The 11,306-nt window shown below is 38.8% G+C and overlaps 1 protein-coding gene across 1 annotated transcript; it reads left to right on the forward strand.

The window, feature by feature from the left end:
• Window positions 1-2,226: 2,226 nt before the first annotated feature.
• Window positions 2,227-3,280, forward strand: LOC141595479 (protein FAR-RED IMPAIRED RESPONSE 1-like). The gene is made up of 3 exons (XM_074415446.1): window positions 2,227-2,367; window positions 2,458-2,907; window positions 3,197-3,280. Exons 1-3 carry the CDS (start codon window positions 2,227-2,229, stop codon window positions 3,278-3,280), a joined length of 675 nt encoding a protein of 224 aa, XP_074271547.1.
• Window positions 3,281-11,306: the final 8,026 nt, after the last annotated feature.

Below are 11,306 nucleotides of genomic sequence, written 5' to 3' on the forward strand. Positions count from 1 at the left end.
ATTGGTCTTCGAGGTAGAAAAATATTTCTTGTAAAACGCCAAGGCCAGCGAATTCCAGTCAGTGATCTCATTAGCAGCTCGATCCGGGTCTCTGTACCACTCCCTTGCAGCATCACGAAGGGAAAATATGAACATGGTCTCCTTCACCTGGTCCTGGGTCACACCGGTTAGTGGGGGTATGGAACAACAATAATCAATGAATGTCTCCATATGCTTAGCTGCATCTTCATTTGCAGCTCCCCCAAATTGGTTTCTCTCCACCAAGTTGATATAGGACGGTTTCGGCTCGAATTTTCTATCCGTCCCTGGTAAAGAAAATCCCTTATAAAGGTTCGCAGCTGTCGGCTCCGAGTGACTGGCAATAGTCGCTTCTTCGGCCATGTCTGGAGAAGTGACAGTCTCAGCTGATGAAGTAGAAACTGGAGATGAAGGTGGATCCTCCTCAAATAGAGCATTCTCGTAATAACTAGACAGAGTACTCAACTCTTCCTCTGTCGGCAATATCCTAGATGATCGCCTCAACTCACGCAAAGTCTTCTCAATCTCAGGATTGATCGGTAGTAATTCACCACCCTGTGACCTGCGCATAAGAAGAAACTACAAATAGAATATGAGAATAGTTTAAGGAACAAATGTCCCTTAAACTAAGAAAAGACTAAAAATAAAACAACTAAAAATTTGAACAATTGCCTCCCCGGCAACGGCGCCAAAATTTGATGCCTGTCGTTATGCACCAAAAATAATATTTATAATTTCCAACCACAACTATAGATAGCGGTAGCAGGGTCGAACCACAGAGAGGCAGATGTAATTATTAGTTGTCTAAATTAAGTCTTAAGGTAACAGTGTGTGGGGGTTGTTTTGAATTGGTCTATAACTAATGAGCAATAAACTAAAGAAATATATAAAATCAAATATAAAAGGGGTACTTAGATGGTCGGTTCACTGTAGTTTCGGCAGCAGCATACTATGTAGGTCTGAAATAAACACATGAGGCGGGAAAACAAGAGGTCCTCTCGGTCCAATCTTAACAAGTAGCGTCTTTCGATCTCGCTACGGGTCCCTAATATCACTAGTACTGACTCTCGTCCTGAAAAGTGACTAATAACCTAAACTTTACCTATCTTTCGATCTCAGCATAGTTTAGTCATTTTAATTGGTGGTCTAACAACTTTCCCTATCTTTCGATCTAATGGGTCAGTCATATCCTAAACTTTCAACTAGTCGCGTGCACTCGATTCGTCAAACATAAAATGTAAAACAATTAAAACGAAGGAAAACCTCACGTGGCCAGTGGATCGACCAGGTAGGGCGGTCGATCGACCAACACGCGATTTCAGGCCATATTAATTCTAATGCCGCCTAACTACAGATTCCCTACATCCTAGCACGATGAATTTAGCTACTCATACTAGGAATGATAACAACAATAAAATTGACTAATAAACCTACTGAATTCATGCTTGAAACAATTAAACAAACAAATAACATAAAACGATAAATTTGGCTTCGGGAAACTAACTAGCAATTCTAGCTATGAACGAAATAAAGATGAACTAAAATTAGAACAAGAGAATACCGAAATTTCAGAGAAAGATCCGAAAACCGAAAGCGGAAGGAACTTTATTGTATTGAATACGAAATAACACAAGAACCCTAATGAATTTTATGAACTAAAACTAATGAAAACTGAATGAAAAACTGAATAGTTCCTGACTAATGTCAAGTTACGTTATATAGGAATATAACGCCGACTTATTCCAAAACCTAAGATTATATTGGGCTTCCTTTTCCTCGATCCTTTAATTCGCGTCTAAATCACGGTCTGGTCGATCGACCATAGTGCTCAGTCGATCGACCACCCTATGCTGAACAGTAGCCTCTGGGGATCGCGCATTGGTCGATCGACTATATGGAGCAGTCGATCGACCACCATAGCTGGTAGTCCGCTTCTAATTCTCCATAAAGTTGTCTTTTAGGCTTCAAAACGCGCACCAAGTTCATTTCTCGAGTCTCTACTTCATGTCAAATGCAATGCGAGGTACTCGGGGACGGATTTAGCTCAATATCTACTCTTTTCCGCATAAATTTGCAAAATTACATAAAAATACGAAAGTAGACGAAATGGGGCAAATAGTAGCATAAACTACACAAATGAGCTCTGAAATGCGTGTAAAATGGGGCGTAAAACATCATATTTAGGACACGCATCAGATACGACTATATATGAAGAATGGTCTTTTATTAATTGACCGGTTCCACGAGGGTCACAATCACGAGCTTATCTTACTTAAGGACAGAGAGTTCCATAAATTGTCGCGTAACATAACAGATTATCACAAGATGATAATCGTTTCGAACTCAAGGGTTTGTAATATATAATCACTGTCTATACTAAATAAATAATTCCATTCATGTTATATTTATATGACATATCTGTTAATGATTGATTGACAGCTGAAGATAGGAGCAACAAAGACATACAGAATCTGCAAAGAACAAGTGAATGGATTCGAGAACATTGGAGCAAGCTTAAATGATTTTAAGAACTTCCATAGGGATATTAAATGTTTCATTCACGAACGGGATGGTCAGTTGTTTGTTGACCATTTCAAGGAAATGACTAAAACAAGAATAGGTTTCTACTTTGACTATGATCTTGACGATGATGGGAGCCTACGTAGGGCCATATGGGCGGACGGTACTGCCCGAGATAGTTACAAAATTTTTGGTGATGCGGTGTCATTCTACCCAACTTACTCCACCAATAAGTATTCTATGGTATTCACACCATTCACAGGTGTTGACCACCATAAACGATCTGTGACGTTCTGTGGGGCTCTAATTGCAAGGGAAGATTATGAGTCATTTAATTGGGTTTTCAAAGTTTTTTTACAAGCAATGGGGGTAAGGAACCCGAGTACATAATTACAGATCGGACCTGGTATTATCAAATCTGTCCCTCTTGTTTCCAAGACAATGCGCCATCTGTTCTATATGTGGCATATAATGAACAAAATGCCCAAAAGAAGTTTGGTGTCTCTAGGAGTGATTATAATGACTTCATGTGTAAAATTAATGACATTATATGGGACGATGAGCTTGAAGCAGCAGAATTTGATGGTATCTGGGAGCAAATAATTGACGATCATGGTGTTGGCGTAAATGATTGGTTTGCGGATACGTATGCTATAAGGGGACAGTGGGTGATGGCGCATTGCAGAGACTTGAGGATGGCGTCGATTATGAGGATGACTCAAAGATCAGAGAGCGAAAATAGCTTTTTCAAGAGGTTTGAGCATAAGTCAGGAACATTGGTTGAGTTTTGGATGCGTTTTGAGAGCGCTATGGACCAACAAAGACATACACAAAAGCAGCTTGAAAACATGGATAAACACTCGTCCGCAACGGCGTCAACACATCTGGCATTAGAGATTCATGCTGCAAAGGTGTACACCTATTCAGCTTTCTAGAAATTCAAAGAAGAAGCCATCTTCTCAATTGATACATGTAGAACAGGAGGTTTCACTGAGAGAGGCGAGCTAGAGGTAACTACTGTCAAAGATTCACCCAGGAAGAAGAATTTTGAAGTTGCATACAGTCCAGAATTTTGAATTTTGCGAAGGGTCGTCTGAACCAGAAGAGGATGAAGGAGAGGAGGAGGAAGAGCTGGAATCAGAACAAGAATAGACGTCAAAGCAGTGACAAATGTTGCTCTATATATTTTGAGTGTGTAACTTTAAACTTTGATGTGCTATAACTGGAGCGAGCGATTAAGAAATTGTCTCATGGCAACGTAACTTTGAACTGCAGTTGGTGTAACTTTTAGTAACACCAACGTTAGAGTTACACTGTCATAAGACCAAAATCTCTCTGTTTTATTAGATAGCCAAACTTGAACTTATTTTGGATTACTTATGTTATTTCAAGTAATAGTTGCACTTATTTTCAAGTAACTTGTGTTAACATTTACACTTCCCATGTCACCACATTTACCCTTTACCTTTCATTCACATTTACCTTCCATCTGAATGAAACTGAAATTCAATTTCAGTGTGTTTACATTCACACTTTCAGTATGATAACGTTTACACTTTCAATAATAGTTTCATCTGAATGAAACTATTCTTCAATTTCAGTGTTAACATTTACACTTTAAGTGTATTAACAGTTACACTTGCAATTTAGTCACATTTACACTTTGAAAAAACTATGATTATAACGGCCAAAAAATATAACATTACACACATTAGTGTAAACATTGCCAACCAAAATACAAATAGTCAAGATTGTTTTCTAACTTCAACATTGCCAAACAAAATACATTCCAATCAAAAATATGTCCACAAATTGTTTACTTTTTCGATAACACAGCCTTAATTTTGCGCTTCTTTTGTAACTTGCCCCATAAATCTTCTTTTCCAGCGATAAACCCATTCAACTTTGCTTCAAAAACGTCTCTGTTCACATTTATGTCAGCTAGTACAAGGGTCGCCACCAACTCGACTACCAAGTACCGTCGATTCCTCTTCCTCTCCAAGTCTGGATGCTCAAAAGGTTGACCCTCGTACATCAGCATATACATCATACAGAAAATCCTTGATTCTGTTATGTTAGGAAGGGGTGTTTGGCGCCTGAACGGGATTTGCCGATGGTCAAAGCTAGTAATCTCGTACCCCCTGTCCGTTCTGACATCCAAATAATCGCTAAAAGCTGATGCCTGCCATTAAAGCACTAACAATTAAATAAACCATATATTGTTCATCTCTTCAAAAATGATTTATTGGCATCAGACTTACCACTTGGCAAGTAACATTGCACATTTCAGACTACTCCCAGTTGGCATGATGTTGGTAGTCAAGGAGATCAACAGTTTGCGCTCCAAAATTTATACATACGCATGCAAAGTGCCCACCAATGTTGACAGGTACGAAGATAAACTCGGCATTCAGGTTGAAAGTTTTATCACAGTCCTGGATGAAGGTATCCTAAATTAGATACAGCCGATCAGTGATGGCATTAGACTGTGAGCCTGCTTCACGTATATCCAAAAGCTGCATGATACATTCCTGTTCCGAGAAGTGAGTGAGCCTACATAATAAAAGTAAAAATAATGTATGACTTTTAGGCTTTGTGGGGGGGGGGGGGTACCATATGACGTATCCCAAAGAAGGCCATCCTAGGAAATAAGTATTCATCAGACTCCAAATGGTATAGCAAAACAGCCCAGGACTCAATGACAACAAGCGACATTACAACCTCAGGAAGCATGAACATGATGTCGGACCGGCGAAGCGCGGCATGCCTACTGTACCAAGAGATTGATTCGCTGCAATGAAACACACGTATAGTAGTAAGAAATTGAGAATTAGTTACAAATTAAATATCGCAACTAATTGACCCTGTTATAAGAGTCTGAGAGATACTAACGAATTTTCAAAGTTGTAGTCGTCTAACAAGCAATAGTCCACCGCATGCTTTCGACGTGATCGAACACCCCTGACCAAAGTTTGATTGTTCCGTAAGAAGGTCGAGACAACAAGAGTCTGCGTACCAGCAGCCCCACAGTCGATTGAGCATCCCAAGCCATCCCCCCCGCCCCGGGGACGGCTCCTTACGGCTGACAAAGGTTGGCTTGCTGAAGACTGCACTGACGCTTGAATAACGACGGGGCTGCTTTCCACCGGTATGGCTACATGTTTGACCACAGGGCTTCCTTCTACGCGTTTAGGGGGTGGGTCTGTAGTAGGAGGCCGTTTACTGTACGTAATCTCTTCCTCATCGTCCAGAGTCCGCTTCTGTGCAGCATTGGAGACCGAATTCAGACCTTGACCATACTTTTCCCTGAATTGGGTTATCCTTGCGCGAACGCTTTCCCTCACTTTGTTATGGTCACTCAGGATAAGGATCGACACCACTTCTGCCCGGATGAGGTTGATAACGTCCATCTCACCTAAGGCGCAGTCAAAAAGCTTCCCATTGAAAAGAAGCATGTGTATCATCATGTACACCCCGCAATCATACGCATAATACCTCCTACCTTGCCATTTAAATTCGACATTGACAAATTTAAACCCGGCGACCTTTGAACCTCTGGCAATCCCTATAGACTCCAGATACTCGCCCATCAAATCACACTGTAAAAGGTATTTCAAAAAAAATAGTCAATTTAAAAACAGTGTTTACAATTCCAGAATACATATACACTAAAAAACAAATTAAGGTATGTTATTTATAATTATTACCGCAATACGCGAAATTCCAAAATATGGAAGCTTTTCAAAATCATCGTTGTAGCGACGATTGTCCAAATACTCTATCTGCTCAGATACGAAGTTTATGCATGCACATCTGTAATGATCATTATTGCCAGATAAGACCGGGATGAAGACCTGGCGGATGTGACAACAAAGACATAACAGTTACACTCAGTAAAATTTCACATTTACACTTTCAATAATTCGTCACATTTACACTCCCTATGTTATGACATTTACACTTCCTATATATTCACATTTACACTTTATATGTCATGACATTTACACTTCCTATTTAGTCACCTTTACACTCCCTATGTCATCACATTTACACTTTCTATATAATCATATTTACACTTCACTATGTCTCACATTTACACTTCATATGTCATGACATTTATACTTTCTTCTTAATCACATATACACTTTATATGTCATGACATTTACACTTCCTATTTAGTCACCTTTACATTCCCTATGTCATCACATTTACACTTTATATATAATCACATTTACACTATACATCATGACATTTACACTTCACTATTTCTCACATTTACACTTCATATGTCATGACATTTACACTTTCTTCTTAATCACATCTACACTTTATATGTCATGACATTTACACTTCCTATTTAGTCACCTTTACACTCCCTATGTCATCACATTTACACTTTCTATATAATCACATTTACACTATACATCATGACATTTACACTTCACTATGTCTCACATTTACACTTCATATGTCATGACATTTACACTTTCTTCTTAATCACATCTACACTTTATATGTCATGACATTTACACTTCACAATATCTCACATTTACACTTCGTATTTACACTTATCCCTATCAGAATCAAGTTTAAAAGGGAGACACATTTACACTCCCTATGTCATGACATTTACACTTTCTATATAATCACATATACACTTTCTGGGTGACGACATTTACACTTTCCATCTAATCACATTTACACTTTCTATATAATCATATTGACACTATACATCATGACATTTACAGTTCACTATGTCTCACGTTTACACTTCATATGTCATGATATTGACACTTTCTTCTTAATCACATCCAAACTTTAAATGTCCTGACATTTACACTTTCTATATAATCACATATACACTTTCTGTGTGATGACATTTACACTTTCTGTGTGATGACATTTACACTTCACAATAGGTCACATTTACACTTACCATATCAGATCCAAGTTGAAATGGAGACAAACAGGATTGAATCCAAGCATCCCACCCAGCTCAGATTTCGTCCTTTTTGTCAAGAACAATTCCTTTCTTCTTGGCTTTCCAAATGTCCAGAGCAGCACTTTGTTCAAACGAAGGGCAGCGCTATTAAATTTAGACACTTACGTTACAATTAAATTGAAACTATACAAATTGCATTGATTGAGGATATGACAAATACGGTGTGACTAAGCCCGAAGAAACAACGAGAGGATGCAACTGGTGCAGTTTGGTCATACATCATCTTATTGATTAGTAGGCACCAACAATCGATTACAGAAGACATAACTTCCTGTCCAGGTTCAAGGGTTAACATGTCTTCCCGTGACACGAAGAAAAAGTCTGAAAATACTACCAATTCTTCCCTACAAAAAAAGAAAAAATTATATAAGGCGAACATGATTACGACAACTTATAAGTATTAATATGTTTGACATTGAAATTAATCGACTCACCCTTTCAACCAAGCTTCTGATTTGTTAAATACGTAGTCCAGGACGTATTTCCTTTCCTTAAAAACATTCCTAAATAATTTCTTATTCAAATTTTGGCAGTCTGAAAGAATAAAGCCCCTTTTCGCATGGGTTCCCCACAATCCATGGTGCAAGTCAGATTCTCAGGGACCACTTCTATACACTGTAAGGGCTCAGTTGAATGAAATAGGAAAGGGTGGTGATCCAGGTTACTCCGGGGGACATAAATTTCCCGACCAGCCGCATGAACGGTTGGTTTAGAAGGGCCTGCCGCATCAGTCGTTCCAAACTCCTCACCTGGAACCCCCTTAAATGCCTAAGCTAGCTCTGCAGTAGATATAAACGTATACTGAAATTCCGGCAACATAAACTCGGAGGAGGGTGCTTCAACAACCACCTTATCTGCTCCCTCTACAACATCCATGGGCTTGTCATCATTCTGAAATGAACCGGGACAAGCGGGTTTTGCAGTAGGGCGTTCACCTTGCTCGTTGACCATGTTACTACCACTCTCTGACCCTTCTTGAGATGCATCTTCACGGTCTGTGGTCGAAACAATGCCCGACTCCATATCCATGCCCTGCACAGCCTCGTCCTGGTCTCTCGGTGCACCACCCTGTGCCACTTCACCGTCACCGCTATCTGACAATCTTCGCAGCGCGTTATCAATATCAGCTGTCGCTATAAATTTAAACTGAAATGAAGATGAACCATCTTCAATTGACGGGACTACCACATCCGCATCCACCTTGTTTGCTACTTTTGAATAAGACACTTCCCCTTCACCAGTAACAGGCCCCTGTTCTTGAGCCAGCTCCATATCCATACCCTGGACAAACTCATCCTGACCTCTCTGTGCGCAGCCCTCTGCCCCTTCACCATCACCAATATCTCTCAAACCTTGCAGCGCGTTCTCAATATCAGCAGTCGAAATAAATTTTAGGTGAACTGAAGATGAACCATCTTTAGTTGACTGAACTACCACATCCGCATCCACCTTATTCGTTGCTTCTGAATTACCCTTCTCAACAACATGTTCAGCTTTCTCAGGGGCACCACTAGTAACAGGCACTTCCCCTCCCAAACTTTCCTTCTCCTCGTTCAAAAAGGGCTTCGTGTAAGCTTCTTGAACTTCATCCGGGCTATAAATTCTCTCTAGAATCTGCCGATCCGTTAATTGAGTCAAGTCGTCGGTTAAATCTAGCCCGCATTCCTCATCCTCTCGTCGATAGGCTTCGTTAAGTTCAGCGGTGTTGTAGAAATCAGCGGTCTCCATTACCTGTGACATCGCCGCATCACCTGTTTATCACCCAAATCAGAATCTTCTGCAAGTGATACAACCTCTACAGTAGGCGTAAACTCAAACTTTGGAACCTTGGTCTTTTTTTTCTTGCTTGTCTTTGTTTTTTTCTTGGCCACCTTCCCAACATCTGACAATAAGGGAGCGTTATCATTAGATTTCTTCATTTGGGAAGCTAAATTTCCAACTTCTTCAACATATTCCTTCACCTTTGCACCTTCAAAAAAAGCTTGCGTCGCTTGTGACGGAACAAGACCAGTTGAAGAAGTAGCACCTGTTGTTAAATTCTTAATCATTGCAGCTGCATCCGCATACCAGGAATAGAAGGCGACAACGTTCCTTTGAATCTTCAAGTACAGCTCGTGTACACCCTACAGTTGGTAACAAAAAAAGATTTAAGAGTCCGAGATACACAAAATATACTCGCTCAATATATATATATATATATATATATATATATATATATATATATATATATATATATATATATTAAAAAATAGGCCATTAATTAAACATTCATAACATAATACTTACTTCTACAGCCCTAGCTTTCAACTCATCGTCATCTTCAACACCGGGGGAGAAATCAATCTAAATAAACTTCTTATCGGGTGTTGTACCCGACGTTGAAATCAGAAGAGGCGTAGGGCTTACCAATGGCGCCTTGGGCGCGCCAGCTATGGCCAACATCGTATTACCAGTGTCCTTCTCATCAGAGGTCTTGTTTTTACATCGGGGGTACTTTACCTTGGACAAAGTTAGTCGACCCAATGGACCCACGTCCAGCTCATCCTTTAACCTCTTCGATAAATTCTTCAGATCCCAATGCTGAATAAGTGGAAGGCCGTCTGGGCAACTCCTACCACGGTAATCATACCGCTGAAAATAAGTAATCATAAGTGAAGGAAATGTAGATTCATATACATACTTAACATACTCATATATGTCTAAATAATTTGTCATAAAATTAAAACGGATTTTATGCATGCAAACAATAAAATAATAGAGGAGAAATCATGTCCTTACAATGATGATTTCGGTTATATTGGGCACAAGAGAGATCTCCTTTCTCTCTTGTTCTTGAGCTTTTCCTTATGGAAGAACAAGATCTAAGTATAAGATCTCTCCCTAAGCTTTATACCCAAGGCTTTCTCTTAATTTAATTAATATTACAAGAACTAGTATAATATTAATCTAGTAGAAAATTGAACCAAAATATTTACAAAACACTTATGTATTTCGGTTTTTGGGTAGGAAGAAGATGGGAGTTTTTATCTCTCTAAAACTCTTATTTTTGGATGATAGATTAGAATGAATGAATGATAACATTTCATTATAGTCTAAGAGGCAAATTAAGGGGAAAAACAATTAGTTTTTCCCTCTTAAAAAACCGGACCAAGGGTGAGTGGGAGGGGAGCCAATGCATGCATACATTTGTCTTCACAATGTTTAGTAGGCTTGCATGGCTACTAAAGCATGTAATGATTGTGTTTACCACTTAATAAAACAACCACAATATTAGCTTAAACCTCCTCTTATTTTCGGCACATATGTTAATATGGTATCCATATTATTTTTGTCAATTGTCAATATGTCACATGTCATATGTGATATAAATTTGTTATGTATTTTTAACATATTAAAAATCAACGTATTAATAAACATACGTCACAAACAAAAATCGACTTAGTAATTTCATAATTACTTGTGCCAAAATATTTTACCATTTATAAATTACAACTGATTGTATTTATAACAATTCATTCAAATTTAATTGTTACATTAAACAATTATTTCATCCGAGTAATGATACAATTCAATTACTCAGACCGTCTCTCATTTAATCATATTTCAATTTGATACGTAAATTTTACTTCCAAAATAGTCCGTCAATTTTCAAGTAATTTAATTAACTCGCAACATTATACGATTAATTAAATAATCAATTAAGAGTATTGCCCTTTAGGTATGACCTAGGGGGTCAACTGATCACCACCGTCACACGACAGTAATG

This window comes from Silene latifolia, chromosome 8, assembly GCF_048544455.1.
Source record: "Silene latifolia isolate original U9 population chromosome 8, ASM4854445v1, whole genome shotgun sequence".
In the NCBI taxonomy this organism is placed as follows: domain Eukaryota; kingdom Viridiplantae; phylum Streptophyta; class Magnoliopsida; order Caryophyllales; family Caryophyllaceae; genus Silene; species Silene latifolia.

Coding starts and splice junctions, on each gene's coding strand:
- LOC141595479 (XM_074415446.1), top strand. CDS start 2,227: ATGAAGAATGGTCTTTTATTAATTGACCGGTTCCACGAGGGTCACAAT. Junction 2,368..2,457: donor TAATCGTTTCGAACTCAAGG/GTTTGTAATATA, acceptor ATTGATTGACAG/CTGAAGATAGGAGCAACAAA. Junction 2,908..3,196: donor TTTTTTTACAAGCAATGGGG/GTAAGGAACCCG, acceptor GTATGCTATAAG/GGGACAGTGGGTGATGGCGC.